Source organism: Elaeis guineensis, chromosome 1 (assembly GCF_000442705.2).
Source record: "Elaeis guineensis isolate ETL-2024a chromosome 1, EG11, whole genome shotgun sequence".
NCBI classification, from domain to species: domain Eukaryota; kingdom Viridiplantae; phylum Streptophyta; class Magnoliopsida; order Arecales; family Arecaceae; genus Elaeis; species Elaeis guineensis.
The window spans coordinates 119,820,933-119,845,099 of NC_025993.2; the positions used below are offsets into that span (position 1 = coordinate 119,820,933).

At 35.3% G+C, this 24,167-nt stretch overlaps 1 protein-coding gene across 2 annotated transcripts; it reads left to right on the forward strand.

Annotated features, from left to right (window-relative positions):
* Nucleotides 1–1,036: 1,036 nt before the first annotated feature.
* LOC105032440 (SNF1-related protein kinase regulatory subunit gamma-1) lies at nucleotides 1,037–16,100 on the forward strand. Of its 2 annotated transcripts, none has more exons than XM_010906895.4 (6): nucleotides 1,037–1,281; nucleotides 9,910–10,082; nucleotides 12,308–12,550; nucleotides 12,648–12,923; nucleotides 15,027–15,190; nucleotides 15,664–16,100. In XM_010906895.4, the coding sequence occupies exons 1-6, from the start codon at nucleotides 1,113–1,115 to the stop codon at nucleotides 15,959–15,961; spliced, it is 1,323 nt and encodes a 440-aa protein (XP_010905197.1). In that variant the 5' UTR covers nucleotides 1,037–1,112; the 3' UTR covers nucleotides 15,962–16,100. The 2 variants fall into 2 exon arrangements, with proteins under 2 accessions (XP_010905197.1, XP_073117434.1); XM_073261333.1 differs by lacking the exon at nucleotides 1,037–1,281 and adding an exon at nucleotides 1,409–1,432.
* The last annotated feature ends 8,067 nt before the right edge of the window (nucleotides 16,101–24,167 follow it).

Here is a 24,167-nt window from a genome sequence, read left to right on the forward strand (position 1 = left end):
TATGTACATCATCTCCCTATTATTGTGTATAATAAATGCTAAATAATAAAATTGATCAATTTATGTCATCTTTTGATTATCTTAATTGATTATATCATTTTTATTCTTGCTGAACTTATATTATATAATCTATTTTAATTCTACTAGTTTTTAATTCTTTATCAATTAAGGATCCATTCTTTTATGGATAAATATCATGAAAAAATTGATCAACTTTTTCATTAACCAATTTACCTATATTCTCACACTTTTCAAAATGGTTAAGTTACTTTTCATGGATAGCATTTATCCATAAAATGGAGAAAAAATTTTATCCATTTAGGATGTGGCTAAATCATTTTTTCATCAGATAGTAAAGTAGATATTTAATTTTATTCCTAAAATACCTCATCCTCATTTTTAATGCCTCCATCATTCAATGTCCAGTAACTCAATCATCCGCTTTCTCCAAAACTAAAAAGCATAAACGGTACTATGAAAAATATGGATAAATTTTAATACTTTATTTAGAAAAATAGTAATGTAAAAAAATATTGATAATAGATTTCGAAGCGACTTTTTCATATCTAAAAGAATATGAGTCAATTATTTGCTATCTAAATATTATCTAAAAAATATTTATTTAAAAAAATATAAATTTTTAGATAAATTTTTTATCCATAAAAGAATGAATCCTAAAATTATTTTCTATAAATCTAAGTTATTATTTAAATAAGATATATTATGATTGATGAATGATGTACATAGGCAAATTTTTTCACGCAGTTTACATGAGACCCTGTTTCCATCATAAGCTAGCTCCTGATAAGCTTGAAGCAACGCCAACTTGCACAAAGATAAGCATGCCAATTGTTGAAATTTTCTACAATTAATTTTTCGGTGGGGCCTGACAAAGTGCCGTCCAGCTTGGATAAGAGGTTATCTGGAGCCTGAGATATAGCACAAGATCCAAGATCCAAGATCCGACAATGACCAACTACAGTGGATCCAAGGGTCACGTGCCTGCCAAATGCCAAAGGTTTCCCAGCGATAAGAACGGCGCTGACGAAACCGATCACATCCAATCTCCGACACACTCTCGGTCTTGGCGCAGAGAGAGAGAGAGAGGAGGGATGGAGAGTCCGCCGGGGAGCGCGAGGTCGAGCCCGGAGGCGGAGATCGGGTACCGGCTTGAGGACTTGTGGGACGTCCAGGAGCCACTGCTCAGCCCCTCCGAGAAGCTCAATTCTTGCTTCGAGGGCGTCACAGTGTCCTCCTTCCCCCACGCCCCTCCCTCCCAAGGTACACCCCATAACCCTAAGCCTAACCTTTGTTCTAATCCTTCTCCTATCCTATCTAAATGTCCTTGCTTTCACTTCTTCTCTTACTTATGAGTGATGGGACAGTGGAGCCAGGGTTGCCCAAATCCAGCTATTGTTGCAGGCTTTACTTGGTAATGGTCGCATAAAATTTCGTTTTTTTTTTTTTTGAATATGTTTTGTGTTGATTTGAGGAATTTGGAGACCAATTTCCTGTGACAACTATCAAATGGGGATCTGTGGTTGTATTTTTTTTTTTTTTTGGGCTCATTTTTTAGCTTTGGAAGCTGTTGGAACAAAAAGAATTAGATAATTAGATGATACAGCTTGTTGGGGCATGAAGGCGCGGTTGCAAAGAAGTGGGTTAAGTTGTTGGATAGTTAGAGTGAGAGATCATTTATGTTGATGCTTAAGCCACAGGGCTGTTTAGATTTTGACATGGTGTGTTGCTTTAAATGGATGTTGGGTGCCATTTAGGCATTAGGGAAAGTTAGATGTGTGATTGTAAAGATGGTTGGATGGTGTGTTCTGTTACACCAGATCAAAATGACCCTAAACTATATGAATCTCATTCTGGGATCAGGACAAGAGGGGATGATAAGATATTGATTTGTATTATGGATCATATTGCTTGAATCATACAATCCAATGATCAAGCTGCTTGAATACTAAACCAATTGGAAAGTCTATTTCTCATGATTTATTTGACTTGTTGGCTTTTGGAGTTATTTGGCTTTGCTGATAGCCCGACTTTGTAGCGTTAGCAATCATGATGTGGATTGTAAAAAGTAGAGACAGAATTTTGGATTTCATGGCATGAAAATCAAGAGACAACTCTTTTTATCCATGTTATAATTCGTCAAAATGTGGTTCTTGTTCCATAAAATATTCTACTTCGAAGGATAATCCGTTTAATACATTTGAAGTGATCATATACTATCAACAATTGGGCATGGTGTTTGTTTTAGATGTGCTATCTATAACTATAGCTTTATGTTGCCAGAAAGTAGACTTCAGATGTTTATGTCTCATGTCTTTTTATTATTTATTAATTTCAAAGTTTTTAGAAGAAGTCAGGAAAAAAATTCTTATGATCCAGAGCATGGTCCACAACCTAAATGATCTGAAGTCTTTGATGATTTATCTGGTTCCCATTCCTAACTACATTGTACAAGGGAACAAGGTACACATTCTTGAGCTTCTTTATTAATTGAAGGATGATATTTCGTACCAGTCCAAATTGGCTGGTACACTCTATACCGTACCGTACTGATGGGAAATTGGTTCGGTTCAGATCGATTTTTCGAAAAATGGTCTGAACTGGACTAAACCAGTTGGTTCGGTACGGTATTGGCTTGAACCCCGCGATACTGCATGGTTTGATCCGTACGGTACGGTGCGGCATTGGTTCAGTTCGGTATGGTTTGATTTTTTTTTTGGCCGTTGGATGAAATTTTTTTTTAATTGATTTTTTATTATCAGTATGGGCCAGTACCGTACGATACTGTATCCACCGGCAACCGGCATGAGATTGGTATTTAAAATCTTGATTGAAACCATTCTAAACTTCTTTCTAAGGCTCTCACTTGTTAAGCATATAAAAGGGGTTAAAATCAACAAATAGTATTCTGCCATAAGAAACAAAAACATGTAACTGTGTTGATTACTTTTTAGTATGTTATTTATGGTATGACATAGTAGAACACCTATTAGTGCATTAGGTCCAAATTTAGACTTTTGGCTGATATAATATGTAGCAGTCATTGATAAAAATATAAAATAGTGCATCATATTGAAAATTAGATTATAAATGCTTCAGTATTAGTACATTATGTCATTTTATTCTATCACACGGTGACATTAATAGCACTATCCTTAACTATCTTATAAATGCCATAAGTAAATATCATACATGACAATGCAAATCTCATAAAGCATTGACTTGGTATCAAAATTGCATTGCATTGATCCAATGTAATTGATTGCTCTCTTCATCAGAAAGAAGCTTCCAACCCTGCAAATGAAAAATTGAGAGAGAGAGAGAGAGAGAGAGAGTGGAAATTGGAAGGAAATAAAGGAAGTTACATTTGGCCTCTACCCATGCATAGAGGCCAATATGGAATTAATTTGTACTGGTTCAATATGGCTGATATGGGATGGCATGAACCAACTGCATAGACATGCCAATTCACAGCTTGCCTAGTTCCAGTAAAAGGCTGGCATGGTACTCGTCATATAGTATGCACCAACACAAGAAGACATGGTGAACCATGCTTTAGAGCTACTATTAAACTCTCCAATAGCTTATGCAGAATACATGTAATCTTACCTTATGAGGATCATGGCTTCATCTTTAACTGGATGATGGTATCTCAACTCTCTTGAAGAGTTACACTGCCATTCTGTCCTAACAATCAATATAAGAATGGATCCAGCTGTTGACTATAAGCTGCAATATTCAATATACCAGTAAACCAAAAATGGTGTGTTTTGTGTGTCCTTTACCTATGCATTAGTTGGGCAGAAAATGGATGATACCAATAGGGCTAGTGCACTGATATATATTGTAGGCCATGTAGATTAAGAATCCATGTTGTTGATCAAGATCAACACATTTTGTTGCTCTTAATTCATAGATCAAATCAGAACATTATCTTGATGTTAAAACCGCCATATCAGGAACACTTGATGTAGATGTAGGAAATCGCAAGGACAATTGATTTTTAATTTCTCAGCATGTAGATATTGAAGATCAGGTTTCACTTTCTGGATTTTCAGTTTGTTTGGTCATATGTTTATGTGTGAATATGACATTGTTGTAGGAATGGTGAAAAGTAATTTATGTAAGGTTAGAAAATAACTTCTAGAACCCCAAAACCAAAGTGAAATAAATTACATATTGATGTAGAAATAATGGAAAAATAAATGAAGGCAATGATATAAGAAATTTATGAGATTTCCTAATGTTTGACAGGAGTTTGCTTGAAAATTTGGTCACCTTTTCCCCTTTGATGGAATAAGCTGGAGCAGGAGGAAGGAAATACGAAGGTGTAGAGATGAAAGCATATTGGGATGATATAATAAGGGGTTATCATTTAAAAAAGGAACCTTCTCTAAGCAAGGGCTCAGGGTTTGGAATCGTGCAGTATTCCATGTTCAAGAATTTGTGTATAGGTGAATTTCTTATGTAGCATGGGTTCCGTTGCATATCAAGGCTTCAACAAGGCTCAAAATCAAATCACCTAAATTATGATTTGCTACTTCCTTGCTAATTGTTGGAATGATAGATATCCTTCCTATATTGCTGACATTTAGTCTTTGAAGGTAAGAAGCTTTTAATCATGAGCGGACATAATGGTCCCTGGAACATTAAGTCGACATATGTTCTATTTAATGTTGATCGGTAAAATATGAGACAAATCCATAGCTATTTGAGAAGTTGTCATGGCCTGATTTGAGATCCCTATATTGGAGACATGGCAACTGCTGCACGCGCATGGGACAAAGCCCAACAAGCATGCAAGGCATTTAACCTGTAAATCAGACATACTATAACAAAATAAATTCATAGACAAGCAGCAGTACAAAGGCAGAGCAAACTACATTCTCCAAAAAAAATAATTTAAGATGTCCAAAAAATCCATCTATAACTCACTAAGAAATTAATCGTAAAGTTTTTGACTTAAGACAGTTCTCAGCTATTCAGCATGACTGCCCAAAAAAAAAAAAAAAAATCCTCAACACTATAAATATGTAGTTTAGTCCACACTAGATACTAGGCCTTGTATCTAAACACACTCTCAAAATCATACCTTGCTAGCCTCAACCCTCTAGATCTGCAAAGGTGGGAAAAACAAAGTACTGTGTGTGAGAACATATTAAATAACAAATTATGTTAGCTAGTTGGGTCATGTATGGATGAAAAAACAAGTAATTAGATATTGACGCCACAAATTGCATTAGAATCACATTTGCAAACCTTTGAGCAGTTACAGTCCACATTTTGAAAATAATCAATAATTTTAAATAGTTAACAACCCATATTTTGTAAAAGGTATAGAATAGATGGATGGTGAAAAATCCATTATTATACAAACCACAGAGCTTCAAAATAATGCAATCTTCAAATCATGTGAAACCTAATAGATGAGTTTTCCAAAAATACAATCTTTTAAGTCATAATGGGCATAGCACAACCAATGAGTTTCCAAAATTGAATCTCACAAAACTAATTAATGAGCTTTCCAACAATGCATTTTCACAAAGTATCAACTCTCTTTTGGTCTTTGTGACTATAGCCCCACTTATCCTTGTGACAGTGTTTTAGAACCACTTTTAACCCTTGTGGTTTAGGTCTAGAACCACATTTAACCCCTATAGTGTAGGTGCAGAATCTTATTTAACCACTGTGGTGTAGGTCCAGAATGAAACTAGTCTTATGATAATCAAGTTGCCAGTGATTAACCCTCGACGGGGTCTAGTTCATAGTCAGACTAAAAGAGAGTCTAATACCAAATATAATTTCTAACACCAAATCATGAAATAGACCCAAAATCATTTTCATTTTGTAATTTGCACGCCAATGACATTTCATTAACTTTTCAAAAGCTTTCCACTTTCCAATACATCACAATGCGTGAAGTATTAAGTTAACAAATTTCTTTAGTTTTCATGCTTGATCCAATTTACATATGTGCATGTGAATTTATTGAGAACAGTGACTAGAAGCCATGCTTTTAATTTTGAAAGATGTATTTCATGTGCAATAATCTTGAATTCCTGTTCAAAAGATTCTCTCATGAAATGAATTTTGTAATTTTAGTAATTATAGTTTATTAATCATAAACATTTTTAATGGAAAATTCCATTTTTTTTAAGAGAAAATTACATGAAATTTCTAGTAAATGTAGAAAGGTACTTGCCTCAAGAGCACAAACTACAAACAAGTCCAATTACTCGTGTCCTTCCAGAACCTAATAATCTACAATGCAAAACTATCAAGATATTTGTTTGATAATAGACATGAATGATTCCTAAAATCTTCCGAGTTCTTATTAATTTTGTTAAGTCTATTTCTAAGAACCTGGAAGAATTTTTGAGATCTAAACAGTGCCTAGGTGCAGGCCCACTAGATTTCAACTTGCAGTCTCTTAACTGTACAGAATTTTATGTTTCAAATTTCATGCCACAAAAAGTTGAGTTAATTTTCATACGCAGAAATTAAATTAGAAAAGTTGATTCTTAGTATGCAGAAGTTCATTCTTCAGAAATTAGTTAACATAAATACAATATTTAAATCAGAAATTTCAGTTTTCTAGATATTAAAGTTCAGAAAATACAGTATACATAAATCAGAGTTTATTGTGCAAAATTTTATTTGCTGAATTTAAGTAGTAGAATATAGCATGTAGAATTTAATAGTCAGAAATTTAACTTTGTAATTTTATTCTACAGAATAAATTACAAAAGTCAGAATTTAGTTTGCAGAATTTCATTCTTCAGAAATTAATTAACATAAATATTTAAATCAGAAAATTCAGTTTTCTAGATATTAAATTTCATAAAATACAGTATACATAAATCAGAATTTTTTGTGCAAAAAAAATATTTGCTGAATTTAAATAGTAGAATATAGTATGTATAATTTAATAATCAGAAATTTAATTTCGTAATTTTATTCTACAGAAGTTAATGTGCAGAATTTAATGTTTTGCGGAAATTTGGATATAGAAATGGAATATCATATCTAATAATCAGAAATTTTGAAGCCTGAACATGGATAACCATAAAATTAATTTACAGAAATTTAAAACAGATTTTATTTGCTGAAAATAAATTCTGGAGAAATTATATTGCACAGAAGGTAAATATTTAATGCAGAAAATTTTCCTGAAACAAATAGATTAATATGGTTTTTACTTTCTAAAAATAGTAACTTAATTATTTGTCTACTGTGATATATTAAGTCTTTCTAGCTCTAGGGTTCCTAGATCTTCATCCAAAATTATGATATTGAATCATAATCAAATGGGATTAGGGTTAGTGATATCTTAATCTCCATGTCTTGTTAAGAATTGAACCATTGGCTGAACTTCTCCTTTCCATGGTATGATACCCTCTTGAGAACAAGCACTCTACAGAAATCAAACAGAGGTAGGGAGTGGTGGTGGGGTTATCACTCTAGTCTTCCACACTAAGGGTTCCCAATCTGAATCTGATGCAATGCAAGATACAACTGGTAGGTGTTATAATCAGTTGGACCATGCCAAACCCTTTAAGAACCAACAGCTTTATAATGAGACACTAACAATTGAATATTTGATTTATTCTTTTTCCCTAGTGAGCGAGCATGCCAGCAAACAGGACTCAACGAGTTAGTCAAAAGTCCTGTGGATTTTCCATTAGAGTCAGTTTTCTCCATTTTTTTATATTTTCGAGTTGAATATTTTACTTCATTTCCTTTTATTTTTGGGTTGAGTTTCCTATTTTTGGTAGGACTTTGTAAGGCTCATATATATGAGGTGATCTGTGGTTTAATTTGAAGCAGACTTGTTTTGACTGATCATTAGAATTTTCATGATTTTTTTTTTTAACTTTTACTTTTCTTGTTCCTTTCAGTTCTTCTCTCTCTATAACATTTGCATTAGGGCCTGGTTTAGAACTTTCCTAGGGAAGAGAGGAAGAAACACAAGGGATGTGTGTGTGTGAGAGAGAGAGAGAGAGAGAGAGAGAGATAAAGAGTGTTTGGAGAGATAGAGAAGGAATAGAGAGAGATGGGAAGGAAGAGAGGCTTGAGATAGAGTGAAAGAGAGGTGAGAAAGCGATATGTAAGAGGGGACATGCGAGAGAAAGGAAAGGTTTATGGTTAGACTGGGCAGAGTTTTGATTTAGATTGGATCGGTCTCAAGAGATATAACGAGAGACATAGAGGGTGAGAGAGATATTGCAAGAGAGGAGGGTGTGTGTGTGCACATCAAGAGGAGAGGCAGAGGGTAGATGGGGGTTACATGATGAGAAGGATGGGACATGGCGAGAAATCTTGAGAGTTCCTTATCCTAGATCTCTAATTCTAGTCGGCTTTGCTTTTTTCTTTTAAAAGAAGTCAGGGTATTACACAAGCAATCGTGTAAGAAGTCTTAAGAAATTGGTTGGCAAACAACATAGTAAGATACTGGAAACAACATTTGCAAACGTCTACCCTACGCATATACAAGACCTAGCGGCATCATGTTGTAATACGTCGTCAAATCTTTAACCCACAAAATAGCACTCTCAACAAGACATGTTATCCAACCAAGGTTCGCAATCTCAATATCAGCCCCTGAACTGCTACCATGCTAGTACGGTATCGATATGCCCGGTACAAAGATCAGTTCAGGATATTGAGACTTGGTATGCTCCTCATACCGAGTCTTGGTTTAATACTACTATAGTACGGTATGCCTGATGTGGGGCGGTACACACCAGTACGGTGAATCTTGATCTCTACCATATTAGATAACCTGTCAACTATTGTCCTAGCTATGAGTCAAGGAATTTGCAGTTCATAAATTGTTTCTCGTAAATGTGCAAACCAAAAAATATTTATAAAATATGAAGCTATTTTTCATTAGCTAAATCTTCTTAGTTGTCCATTTCATACAAAATACGTTGCATAAGCTGCTGATCTACGTGGCCCTGGTCTTTGTCAAAGTAGAAATGACGTGTTACCCTTTTGCATCAATACTCCTGAAAAACTTGTTCCAAAAAAAAAAAAAAAAAAGCTCTCTGCTTGCAAATTGAATGTTGAGAATTTTTAGGAGTATTAATGCAAAAGAGTAATGGAGCCCTTTTATGCTTAAAAATGGTTACTTATGGACCTCAGCAGCCAGAAATTTAACGGGAGGGACAAGACCGCAAAAACTGGATAACATGAAGATATGTATTACAAATAATGCTTTTATAAGGGTGAATATGTAATAAACCATATTATAGGGGTATATATGCAAATATCCCAAAAAGACTTGTAAATGGGAAAGAGAAAAGGGCTTCCTTTTGAATAACCACTATTACAAATATCCTATGATTTTTTCCTTCTTGGAGAAATATAAAGGGATTCCACCTTCTATGTTTGAACTTGGAACCACTTCCTGGTGAATTGTGTTGAGGGGAAGGGTACCAACCAGCGGACCCAAGTCCATGAATTTTCTATGCTAATTGATAAGTACATTATGATAGACTGATCAGTGAACTCCTACCTGAGTTTAGAATTCAAACTTGTGAATCCAATGAAGCATATGGAAATGAGAAAGCTAGATATGTTGAGGCCACATATATAATATTAATGAATAGATTCATTTGGAACATGGTTGATACTTTTTTCCTAGTTATTATAGTCCAACCTCTGGCTACCTTTCCATCTTTAGCATGGCATCTGAATCTGAATCTTTACCTTTTCTGCAGCAATCCTACATTAGGTAGCAAAACTGATGGTATTTATGGTGCCTTAATATGTTTTGCAATTTTCTTTTCCAGTTATGCATTTTTTCTATGTTCTTGGTCTCCTTGGGTTTCTTAAAATTAAAAAAGAAATGATCATCATAATGACATTTTTTTGGTATCTTCTGTCCAGTAATTGAGATACCTTCAGACTCCAGTCTGGCTGATACTGTCGAAATTCTATCCAAACACAAGATCTTGAGTGCACCTGTGAGGAATGTGGATGCACCAGAAGATGCCAGTTGGATTGACAGATACATTGGCATTGTAGAATTTGCTGGAATTGTTGTATGGCTCCTACATCAGGTTTGTGCAGTTGGATTGATACAGAAATTGGCAACGTTTTAATTTTCTTTGCAGAAACATCAACCAGCTCTGTGACACTATTTCAGAGAAATGTCAAATCTTGGTGCAGTAATTTTTCAATTTTCTTAGATACTATTGATCAAAACTATAGCTAATATGCAGTTGAAAAATTGATCAGTGTTTAATCATCATGGAGCTATATTGCATTTAAAATATTAAAATATTTCCAATCATTCATCTTTTATAACCGTGGATGTCACATAACACTGAAGTTAATCTCATTTACGTCATATATCCCTATTTTATTAAAAGCCCAACACATTATTTACATCTATTAAAAAAAATAATAAACTATGCTAATGCTATGCTTGAGGCAGACCTGAGCATTGGCTTGGCGAAGGTGGGTTAAATGCTAGCCTAAGCACAGTATTAAGGGCACAGAGCCTGAACCCACTCCGCCCAGCCTGGGGTCTAAATCTCCAGTCCAAGCCCAGCTTGGGCCCTAAAATCCAATCCCATGATGGACTCAGCCTGGCCTGATCAAATTAGGCATAGAACAGTCCCCTTTAATCTATGCTTGAGATTAGGGAATAAGGAAATGTGGTGCTCATGGTGGAAAGGGGGAGAAAGCAAGAGGGAGGGAGGTAGTGGAAGAAGCATGTTGGTTTTTTTTTTTTGGTGGGGTGGGGGGGGGGGGTGAGAAAGATAGGAAGCGAAGAAAGAGAGCAAGAGTAAGGGAGGAGTGTTCCCAATTTCCAGCTCCCAGCCCTCCCCTGACTGCCCCTACCAACTTATATAACTGTTAATTATAAATGTAATATTAAATATCATAACTTGATAATATTATATTATATGTTGGACTAAAATCTTGAGCCCAAACTTGGCTCGATTTCCAAGATAGCCTGAATTTTTGGCCTGGTCTGACCTGTTGGTCCTAAAATCTCTGCCCAGGGCTGCTCAAAACCAGGCTAGGTGGGTCAGGCTGATTTTGCACAGGTCTAGTTTGGAGCATGAGTTCAATGGTTGAATTCGCAACATTAATTTTAAAGGAAGCAGGGGACTTAAATATGCTGAGTAGCAACATATTACTTGGAGACAAAATCCCAGACTTCATCTTCTTTCACTTTAACCTCATCTAAATCTTCTTTTTTAAGTATAAATTATCATAGAACAATATGTCAGCAGTTGAAGAAAACCATGTTAAATATGAGGATCAAATAGACATATAGATGGTTCACAAAGAGAGCTTTCAAGACATGGTGGCTGCTGAGAAAACTTAGGCCAAAAAAATCCACCAAACAGTGGTAACACTAATTCTCTCGATCTCTAAGTCACTGTCAGTATTCTTTATCATGGGTCCTAGATAGAAATGGCTTTGCTAATGCTCCCAGAAAAAATTACCTGAATTATGTATATTTTAGAGCACCCTTGACATCGCATGGATTTGTTTGTTTCCTTGTTTGGTCCAGGGTGAACAGGTTTGCTTGATTAGCAGCTTATTTTGTTGGTTGTGGCAAAGTTTTGCATGTTGCTCCTCACTCTAAGAAAATATAAGCATGCTAACTTTGAGAGCATTATCCCCTGCATATCCATGCAAGGGAAAGCAGATCTTTATGTCACAAACCTCTATCCATAGAGGGATCTTTAAGATTGCAAGGCATTCAAAAGTTCAAGGACATAACCTCTTGGAGAGAGGAGATGCAATTCTTACCATCAACTCCTATATATATGTCTATATAAAATCTGGAGTAGCAAGTGGCAACATGTCAAAAATATTGAAGATGATTTTATTGCTGCTGTAAATAAGGCGCATGAACTTGTCTTTAGTTTTCTCCACCTTGACCCTCTTAGAGGGAAGACTATCAAGCTGACAGGGCAACCCAAAAGCAGAAACCTCCAAATGACACAAGCTTTGTTTCAGTTCCCATTTGCTGTAAAAGATGCTTGCTTTTTTAGCTCATACTACATGTTCGCCATTATTCAATGAGTTTCCTATGCTAAGCTGGTGTTAGTTGTTTGAAATGGCCAAATGACACTGGCTATTCATTAAGCTGAATGGAGATGGATCAGCAATTATTCCATAAGAAGACTCTGAATGCAGATATCTGGAATATACTTATTTAGCCTTTCCATTCTAGCTTCCACAATAAAATATTAAAATTTAGTAGGCATTTACTTGTATACTAGTTGTTTTTCCACAATGAGTAATGCCTTTATTTTGACAGTCTGAAGTTGCAGCTCTTGGCATGATGGCTGATTCTGCTGTAGCAGGATTAGCAGCTACACTTGGTTCTGTTACATTGGAAACAACTGCATCTGGAATAGGTGGCAGTGATGTTGCTTCAACAACTGCTGGTGGTGTTGCTGCTGCTGCCAGCCCTGCAAAATCAGGCCTCGAAGCAGCTGCTTCAATGGGTGGAAGCTTTTTTGAAACTCTTATATCATCAGATTTTTATAAGAATACAAAGGTTGCTTCCCTTTCGATTTGGTATAAGATAAATTATTGTTTTAATACTTGGTGTTGCTTTTACCTCTTGCTTTGTGACAATTAATAATTTTATACAGGTTCGAGACATCTCAGGGTCCTTCCGCTGGGCACCATTTCTTGCATTGCAGAAGTCTGACTCACTCCTAACCATGCTGTTGCTGCTATCCAAGTACCGAATGAAGAGCCTTCCTGTGGTTGATCTGGGCGAAGGAAGGATTGAGAACATCATCACACAGTCTGCAGTCGTTCACATGCTGGCAGAATGTGTTGGACTTCATTGGTTTGAAAATTGGGGAACCAAGAAACTTTATGAGCTGGGCCTCCCTATCATGAAGCCTGATAGGCTTATCAAGGTTCTTTACTGCTAGTCAGTTTCATCCATCCATATAGTTGACTTATTGAGTCATCTGTTTGAACAACGAAGCATAGATGATTGCATTTACAAATTTCAGTTCAGGAATCTAGGTTATTCGATCTTGCTCCATCTGATTTCTACAAAAAATCTTGATGAGATTTAGAAAGAGAACTTTTGGATCCTCATAGAAAGATTATGATATAAAAATATGAGCTGAGCACGACCCTGATAGCTCTGGTTGTCTTCAGTCTCTAATGTGAATGTTGGAGAACTTAGTAACTAGGTCTTCAAGGTGAGGAAAATAGAACATGCATCAGGCCTTGTCCCAATTCTAAGGTTGGCTTCTTGAATCTTCATCACCACTTATTATCAAAATCATCCTCATATTTTGTTGCAAATGCCTGCATCATCTAGTTGCTTCACTTTTTTCTTGCGACCACTTTTATGATTCCTTTATGTGCTCATTGCCCCGCCTGTATAATTTTAATTTACCATGCTTCATGCTTTCTCATTGCTGCCTCATTCATGTACTTGGCCCCTTTAATTGCAAAATTCTGAAGCTACAAAACATTTCTGACCTTGTTACTTTTTTATATTTTTTCCTACTGGAAAACTCTCAATTTTATCTGATTACAATTACATATGCATTCAGTTTTCTCTCTGCTTTCTTTTATAGCAGGTCCCAAATTCTTCCATCAGACTAAGGAGATACTACTGAAGAATGTGTTTGAAGGATAGGGTTGTACCTTTTCTTGGAACTGATCAATCAACAGCAAGGTCTGCCTATCACGCTGTGCTAACTGTATTGTGCCATACTGTTAAAGTACCATTATGTACTGAGGTTTGGCTCAGTATATGAGCTGAACCAGTCCATACCAGTCTGAACCAATAGGAACCTCCCCATACTACCTAGTTTTGAGCTAGGTGCGAGGACTCAGGCGGGTGTGTGCTTGGTACCACATTGGCTATGCATTGGATAGATCTAGGATACTTATATAGAACAAGAAATCCAAATAATATCTTTTAGCTAATCTTTTTGGGTGAGGTTCTGAATTGTTACAAATGGTATTTGAGTTGATTTGGCCTATGGCCCATGTAGACTAAGGGATACTGCAATATGGGTTTAAATTGGATTTGCAGTACTTGTAATTGGAGTTGAATGGATTTGGACTCTTAGTGGGGCGAGAATGCTACGGCTTAAACAAAGAAAGTATGTGAAACCCATGCAGATGTGTATTTAATCCTACATCGACTATGCATTAGGTAGGTCTTGGGTACTAATATTGGACTAAGGAACCCAAATAATAGCTTCCAGCTAAGCATGTTGGATGAGGTTCTAGGTTGTTACACTAAGAAAAAGAAAAATTGTTGGAAGCCTATCTCGGTATAGGATGCGCACCATATCATACCAACTATATCATATCTGATTGATAATGTACTGATTTGGTTCTCAGTACTAGTTTTGCGGATCTTCAAACAGTCTAACAAGAAGCTCTTGTATAGGAACCTCTAATCACACTCTTCTCCTCTGGTTGACAAGTGGTATTATATACACCTTTTATGAGAACAATTACTGTTGATCTATAGCATCGAATATTCAATTGTCTCCATGAGTCTTCCCCACAAGAGACTTCCATGTATTTTGAGCAATATGCAACAGTGTTTTATTTGTTCGTTTGTTATGGGAAAAATAGAAGTGATTCTTGTGGATTGATGGCAAATGCCAAGGCTTTTATATGCAAGAATTAAATATTCTCTCTTGCACTCCTAGATTTTGTTTTTGTCTCTCAATGTTCTGGTTCATTTCCTCTTGGGCGTTTGTGGAACTCCAGCATAATGCTTTCCTGTTATAAGATACATGGATCAATAATTGTTTGTAGATTCATCTTTTGTGAAGTGTAACTTTTGCTATAATTGGGCTTCAAAAGCATATATGTTAACATAGGAAACTGAAAGATTTGCAAACAGTAAAAACTTGATTTAAGTTAGTTAGGTGGCTAGCACACTTACTCTAAAGATAGATTTTTCTGGTTATATAATATTAACCTTCTTTCTCCTCCCTAATGTGAGAATATCTGTCATGCCTGTTTACTATCGACAGGTGAATGAGGAAGAACCAGTTCTAAAGGCCTTCCAATTAATGCGTAAAAAAGGAATTGGCGGACTTCCAGTTGTTGATGGACGTGGGAAAAAGGCTATAGGAAATATAAGCATTAGAGATGTTCAATATCTTTTAACAGCCCCTGAGATATACAAAGATTACAGGTCAGTAAATGCAAAATTCATACTAATACAAAAAAAAAAAAGAAGAAAAAAAAACAATTTTCATCACTTAATTCACTGTTTGCTTTACATCTGAATTTTAAGTTTGTGTATTCCAGAGGTGCCTATTTACGTCTTGCTCTAATACTGTTTTTGTTTTGGTTTGTTTTTCCTAGGACTTGACCGTGCCCATCCAAAATTTATTTTGGTCTGTTTATATTCAGTTGTTTCCTATTAATGCTGGGGATGTCTGATTATTGTTCAATGCAGTCATTTCTTTTGGCAGTCAGACAAGTTTCTTGCTGTGTGCATGTTTATTATTGAGTGCACTATTTATATTTTAGTAGCATTTTCTTCTTCTACTGTGCTACAAATTGCAATTTCCATTTAATGTCATTGTTATCCACAATATTAAATCTTAGGGATCTTAACTAAATAATCCATATAAAAAATGAATATTTTTCATTCTTGTCCAGGTCCATCACAGCCAAGAACTTCCTCACGGCTGTGCGAAATTATTTGGAGGAGCATCAAGAAGCATCAGCTATGTTGCGAGGTGTGATCACTTGCAAAAGAGATGACGCACTTAAAGACATAATTCTGAGGTTGGACTCTGAAAAGATACACCGAATCTATGTCGTTGATGAGAAGGAGAATTTGGAGGGAGTGATCACACTTAGAGACATAATCTCCAAATTGGTCCATGAACCATATAATTACTTTGGAGATTTCTTTGATGGCGTTGTTCCATTGCCTCAGAATAGTAGGGTTTGAGAGCTAACCAAACTTGCTGAGTTTCTGAACTCCTGACTCGTGTCTCACCATTGTAAACTGCTCCTTGTTCATGTTGTGATGTGCTTCCTTTGCTGGTGTGTAGTGTTTGCTATGTGTAGATCATTTGTTGTTTCCCTCATTTCAGCTCCCTCTTATGTTGTTAGCTATCTGTTCTTACTGGATTGTGATTGGGCTTGAAATCCCGGCTGCCGGCTCGTGAAGTTAACATCATGGCTTCCTAAGATACTTCATTTCAAACCTTATCAAATTTATTCTATGCAGCTTCAAAACCTGTATAATAAGTGAAGAAGTTGCAACTTTTTGGTGATCAGACATGATTTTTCTAACTCCATGCTAACCATAGCAATTTTGCAAGGGTGACTCAAGTTTCAACGGGACGGAAATTGAGATTTTATTTTTGGATATTTTCTGATATCACAGCATGCTTTTTGGCACAAAAGTATAGTATTGCTAATTGTAACAATTTTGTAAATCTTCAACAAGTTTCAGTGACGAGCAGGTAGAAATGAATCAGTTGGTTCCTTTGCTGTAACACTAAAGTATGTATAAAGAATGTGGAGTACCTTTCTATGGGGGGAGACGAAAAACAAAAATGGCAGGGGCAGAAGTGTGTACTTAAAATGCAGGATGAGGGGATGCAAGGCTGTTATTTCTCTTGATTTAGGTGTCATGGTGTGAACAACGTTGGAAAGTGCCAAGGGCGCAAAACAAACAATAGAAATTATTTATTATGTAAATTGTACTAAATATTCATCACTTATTGAGACGGTGAAAAGGTGGCAATTGGGTCAAAACAGATTGGATATAGATTGGATCAATGCGGATCGGATTAGAAATCATCAATTCAAATTTAATTTATTTATTAAATTTATTTATTAAATAAATAAAAAATTTAAATTTGAATCCGGTATGTTTATCAAATATAGATGATTCAATTCGATTCATTTAATTTATTTATAAAATAAATTAAATTAAATGAATTAAATAGATTAAACAAATCGAATTAAATGAATTAGAAATAAGTTAAGTAAGTTTTAAATAGATTAAAAAAGTTGGGTTAAATGGATTAGAAATAAGTTAAGTTTATTTTAAATAGATTAAATAAATTTTAAGTAAGTTAAATAAGTTAAACAGATTATTTGATTTAATTCGATCTGAATATTAAATAAATTAAATGAGTTAAATAGATCAAATATCTGAAATTCAAATCTGATCCAAATATTAAACAAGTTAAACGAATCGGTCAGTCTATAATGAATCAAATATGAATAAGATTGATGCATCGGATCATATTTTGTCGATCTTAATACTGATGAGATAGTGCCATCTTGTATGCATCTCTATCTACATGCACAAATATATCTAGCAAAACACATATAAAATTATTGTTCCTAGCGGATTAAAGATTTCTTTATTTGGGAACCGTTAGGATGTCTAAGTAACCCATTGATATTATCTTCATGCGTGAGAAAATTCTTTTAGGAGAACTTTGGAGAGATTACCGGAGCTCCGGGTTTCATTATCTCGACTTTAAGGGTATAAGTAAAATCATGTTTATTTATTAGGTAATGTCATCTATGGATTGGTTGCATCAGAAGCCTCCATCTCCCAAACACCCTTTCTCATTGTATCTCTGTTCTTTAAATCTTTCTCCTGCAAGGAAATCATGTGCAAGAATCTAAACATGTCCCTAGGGCTTGTTTCATACAAGCACAGGTTATTCTTGCGATTAATCCCACATATAGTCGAAGGTTTCAAATATCAGAAGTGACATAAAAAGAATTTTGCAGAAACACTGAGCACATCCCTAAAAAAATAGGACGCCATATTCCTTCTGAAAAAGATAATTTTCAACATCTGTTTTCCAAACTTCGGAGCACTTAAAATCACCCATGCACCAACATAAATGGACACAAAATACAATTCTCCATGCTACTCTCAATCAACTGCCGTGTGCCACTGGAGGCTTTAAACTACTTGGTGCACTTAATATCTTCACCACCACAAGACTCTGATGGAATCAAGACTAAAGGCAATAATATTTTGCGATTGCATAATCAAATTGCGCTGTCAGATCCATGCAATCAAGAATGCAGAAACACGGACCAGGATACAATGACAAGATCGGTTAAATTCCAAGATTCAATTGACAAAATTTCGTGGTCCCCAAAAAACATGCTAGGGCTAAATACATACAGGAAATTAACAATAACTTGAGAAAAAAAAATTGATCCGAATGTACATAACATTATGTGTCGCACTGTTGAAGACTTGAACTCCAATTTTCCACCAAAAAGAAATACTTGAACTCCAGCTCACTTAATGGGAGCCTTTGTAAGAACTGGTTATAAAGGAGACATTAATTACCCCTGCAAACATCCTCATCTCTGCCATGTCTTGGTTTCTTTAAACCATCCATTCTATTAATAAAGCAACAAATACCATTTAAGTATGCACTCTCTGAATGGGTGAAATCATGCAAGCGACAAGAAAACAGTTGAAAAGGGAAAAAAGGTCACTGAATTATCAGCTACTAGAAAATCAGAGTAAGATACTTTTATATTATCTTATGTGTTCAGAAACAAAACACAACAATATGAGTAAGATACAAGGAACATAAAAATCATGATTGGGAAAATAAATCCAAGTATCCAACATATCACTTAAAGATCACTGATTAAGAATTTATCCAAGTATCTTCTATAATTTATTTGACTAACTAGACTTTAGAATTACTTATTATATCCCTTAGAATCATTGAGCTTGCAGATTTAGCAAGCCAGATACAATTTTTAACATCTAAAATATATAGAAAGATTATATGGAGTTTGTCAAGTTAAAACCAAGAGGCAAATATATGTATTTTTATAATCACTTGTTAAAATCTGTTTTTTTAAAAAAAAATATTCTCCCTCCAATGATAATTAAGTTCATATATCTGGAGTGATATATGAACTCGCACTTCCATGGATAATTGAGTTCATAAAAGTGTGCCCTCGATAATCGCCACCATGAGAAAAACTCACCTCTTCCTGACCTGCCAGTATACGAAGTCTGGAATGCTTTACAGCAGTGTTGAGGCATATAATACAAGCCTGTCAATAGTTCATATATGTGTCGTCTGCAATTTTCACCAGAAGACACATTCACGCCTCTTTCTCACCTGCCAGTATGCTATGGAAGTCTGAACACTTTTCAACAGTGTTTATGCATAAAATACAAGCCTATCAATATAAAATCCATCTGCTTGCTGTCACATTGCACTCCATCTTGTCAACAGGCTGGATCTCATTGACCATTACCGTCCTTTGGATGCTTTAGAAAGAACAAAATGACCGACTGTTCAACCAGTAAACCGAGCCTCCACACCATACTATCAATCTCATGACCGAACTCTTCCCAACTGGACTAGCAAGCTCAATGGTGAAAAACAAAGGACATGTCCTTCATTAGAAATCTACTTTAGTTGATTCCTTCTTTTCTTTTAGAATGCTATACCATCTGTGCCTTCAAGTTGTCACTGCTTCCGCTACTTAATGCGATACCATCTGTATGTACATTTTGGAGTGATAGTATATGAGCATCTTCAGTAAATGACGATGATGTCTGTTTCATTAAACATGATACATATGGATTAATGATGGTAGATATATATGGCATTTCTATGCTAATTAATCAATTTTTACAGCTGATTCATTTTTTAGCTTCACATTTTTTTATACTTTAATTTTTTTAAAGTAATTGGAAAAAATGACTACTCTGATTGGATCCACAATCTGGTCCAAAGTGAGAGCCAACTTTCGCCATAAGATGCTACTGCATGCTGTAGCCACTTTGGACTAGCCATTTTAATTGGCTTGGTCACTCTAAACTGCTCTCACTTTGTGGTTGAGTTCAAAAACAAAGGAGACTTGCCTAGAATTTGTTTTACTTTGGCCACTCATTTTTTCTTCCGCTTCAGTGTCACCTAGATTTTGTAGGGAGTGAAACAGAATGCTAATCATGCTGTACAAGTGTTTGCAAAGTGCAAGGCAACTTTGAACACAGGATCTGCATGTTGTAGACACTTTCAAGCAAGCATCTTAGTTGGTGTAGTCACTCTAAACTACTCTCACTTTATGGTCAAGTTCAGAAGCAAAGGAGACTGTTATCTAGTATTCTTTTCTTCTTCTTTTTTTTTTTGTTTTTTTTGCCACTCATTTTTCTTCCGCTCAGTGAGTGAGTAAGCTGCATATGCAGCAACACAATGCTAATTTGTCAAGTGCTAAGCAAACCTCTTCAGCTCAGACACAGCCAACCATATAGAGTAGCTGCATATGGAGTACATGGTGCAGTCAGGGGACAGCATACAAATATGTGGCTGCATATGCAGCATCCTGCACCACATTTTAAAACAATGAAATTTCAAGAAGTTCCTACCCCAAATTAAAAACTGAAAGGATGGCTTCAACAAGGACATAACAGTGAATATCTAAAACTATGAAAAAACTACTAAAGAACCAATCCAAGAAACCAAATAAAGGCCTAATTAAACATATAATGGACTAAGGCCAACACTGTCGATCCCTAATCCTCTTTGATGTTATCTCTGGTACATCTTGAAGGCCCCTTGATCTATATCATCCATCAACTATATCGGACAGTTTCTATAATATATTATCCAAGCACATATATTGGACAGTTTGGTCTGTTGAAAGATACTCTATGCCCGACAACTAATTTAATCCATGGAAACCATGAGCAATGGATGTGCAACATCTATCAACTATAGCATGAAGACAGATCATATGGTAAAGAAGATGAGAAAAGAAACCCTACAATAACACACACACACACACACACACACACACACGATCATGTGCGTGTGAAGCAAAGCAATCAGGTCATGGGCTCGTTAAGAGCTAGTAAACTGCACTTTTGCTAGACAGACATAACTTTGTGTAGACATAGTTTGCATTGTCGATACCTTTTTCACTTCTTTAATGAATCCAAGAAGATTAATCAGAAGATATTATTTTTTCCTTTTTATTCCTCACCAGATGGTCACTTACCATGCAATGAATAAATGGCTCAAAAATCAACAGCATAATAAGGTAAATACCACTTAGCATACAGGCACTTCTCCAACTGCTTCTCTCTAACAATATACTAATCTACTAAAAAAAATGAAGTACACCAACAAGGCAAACTTTCTGACTCATATCCTTCAGGGTTCAAACTCCAACAATGGACCAAAGTCTCCTGGTCTATTCCTAGTTGCATGATTGGTATGTCAGCTTCTAGATAATTACTCCTGAAGCATTTTGTCCTATTACCAATACGAAGTTAGTTTGTCCTTTAAGAATAACTAGGGTTAGCTCACAAACTAGGGTAAAAGATTTTGCTTCACTGATCAAGCCCTGAACTTACTCTTACCAATTAAACTAAATCATGTTTCCTTGTTTTCTAATTAGCACCCAAAATGAACTTTAGAATAACATAAGGTCTTTTTTCCCCTTTAGATACATATGTCCTAAGCCATTGCATCTGGCACAGCAGTTTAAAAAATCTTATCCATTACCTCAGATCTTCTATTCAAAACCATTAGCCAAGACATCCATGCAGTTGCAAAACACATCACCATACTCTTTGCACAAAGTGGTGAACCGTGACTTCTAATCAAAACCACAGAAGAGAGAAACAGCATAATTACTTCAAATTTAGATTCCTTTTTCAGTACTCGGATCTTCTATTTGCAAGCATTACCCAAGATACCTATGTAGTTGTGAGACAGTTATATCACTACATTCTTTGCATTAAGTGGTGGTCCATAATTTTCTGATCAAAACCACAAAATAGGGAAGCAGCATAATTACTACAAGATTTCCTTTCTTAGTACTTGCTCCAAATAGGGATTCATTTGAGCACAAAGTCCTTGTCATTTGTTTTCTCTAACTAATATGGTAAGGACTTCAATATACACCTGGAAAGAAAATAAACCTTTTTTCCTATCTGGAATTTCCCATGTATTCATCATGCGAAACATTTTGAACCATTTAAACACATCTGGCATCCTAAGTCACACTTAAACTACATGCCCATTATTGATAAATGCTAAACTTATGATTTTAGGCATCTGAAAGGCCTAGTGAAGAAACTAACGTGAGCTAAAAAGCCTAATGAAGAAACTACCATGAGAGAGCATTATATCCAAAAAATACAAGCTTCAGTTTTAAGGCAGAATTGAGAGGAAAAATATGACTACATTAGTATGAGGATGAGGAAATAATCTGCATGCATGAAAAAAAAAGGTTAGGCTCTTTTAATTTAAATGCACATATGACATAATATATCAGCGAAGGAATGAAAAAAAGAATACAGGAAACAATATTCCATGAAATCTAACATAGCACCAACTTCATAACATGATACAGAGGATAATCAGTATATTTTAGCCTGAAACTTTTGTTGAATACTAAAAATAGTTATATCTAAAATTGGCAGCAACTCCAGATTTATCCATCACAAGGAATCACTAAATCAGGGATTCATGAGCCAACAACAAATCGTAGGAATGAGGTTGGTGATTATGGTTACAAATTTTGCGAGACTAGCATTCTCTGGGGTGTTGATGGAGATAGGAAGCACTGTAGACAAAATATTAGGTGAAACAAAATGGTCCCTTGAGAGATAAGCTATGATGCCAATAAGATACCAAACTAGGTGACTAAGATGGTGAAGTCATAGGTACTTGTTTTAGCTGTTTCTTTCAAGTACTGAAAACAATATGCCATTCTATCATTGCATGAACTTGATCCTCTGACATCTAGTTAACCATAATATCCAGTTAAATATTATCAAAAAGCCTCAAATGAGGACTAAGAATGATGATCAACTATTGATGGGTAATGACATAACGCATTTGAGGATAAGTGGCACAAAAGTTGCATCACTCAGATAATGAAAGTTGTTCAATGTTAAATAAATGTCTAAAATAAGATATTCAAAAGGCTAATTTTCTCTCTTTTTATTATCAAGAAATAAAGGGTCTAATTCTGCTTGGTAGATTTTTTTACTACCCCAAGTTTTGAGGATAGAAGAATAAATTCTTCTATGCAAATAGTTGAACTACCAACCAAGGATATCCATCAACTCTTTCACCAAAGCATGTAACATCTCAACATTTTTTTCTCCTATCAACAAGCATTTATGGTGTTTTCATAAGCCTAGATGACTACATATCATCTTTCTAATTCCCAAAGTATCCATAAACCAGGTAATAAAAGCATGATTAAAATATTTATTTATTTTCACAAAACTCTAGAGGATCATCAATGGTCAAGTATGATACTGATTAATTGGCTCTTCAATACACAAAGCTATGACAACAAGAAGAGCGAGAAAAAGAGCATCCATTTCAAAATATAAATGTAGCACAAAACAAATGTATTCCCACAACCACAAATCTTATTCTATGTAACACAAAAGGCTTGCATCCAGCCATGGGAGACTGACATGAAGCCTTTCATCATTCCTTGCAACACTAAGGTGGTAGGACCCACACATGGCCATAAGCCCTTTCCCAACCTCCCTATCAACTCGAAGCTCCCCAGCCTTATAGACACTCATACCTTAATTGAATGCACTCGCTTGCTTAAACTTTTCATATATTTACCCTGTAACTAAGAAGCGTACCAGTGAAAAGTAGGGCATTATTTATCAAGTCACCTAAATAATAGAGAAGATCTGTATTTGTCTAGGAAATCAAATTTGCCCACTTTCTCCCCATATGTATCACTATACAACCACACACAGCATGAACTTATAATAGAATTTAATATGCTTGAGCTCTAGCATTGTATGAGTCATATCCTTTTTAGCATAAAAAAATAATTATAAAAGAAAAAATATGACACACTAAGAGTTAGGAAATGCTTGATGGGTATGACTTTTTATGCTAAAAATCCGCATTTGTCTAAGAAATCAAAATTGCCCATTTACTGAACAGAGGGATAAGTACAAGTGTTCTTAAGGCACACATTTCATCACAAACTGCTTGCATTATATAATATCAGATTAAATTTTATTGTTCTTACAACACATGTGGACACTTATCTACTTAAGCATCCAATAAAGGTAGAGATAAAGACTATGGTATGAGAATATTGTAAATATCAAACATCTACGACCCTTATTACCAGGCACA

Bases quoted from the DNA above. Each gene is read 5' to 3' on its own strand.
- LOC105032440 (XM_010906895.4), top strand. From the start codon at position 1,113: ATGGAGAGTCCGCCGGGGAGCGCGAGGTCGAGCCCGGAGGCGGAGATC. The intron at 10,083-12,307 runs GTTTGTGCAGTT...TTATTTTGACAG, and splicing joins TTGTATGGCTCCTACATCAG to TCTGAAGTTGCAGCTCTTGG. The intron at 15,191-15,663 runs GTCAGTAAATGC...ATTCTTGTCCAG, and splicing joins GAGATATACAAAGATTACAG to GTCCATCACAGCCAAGAACT.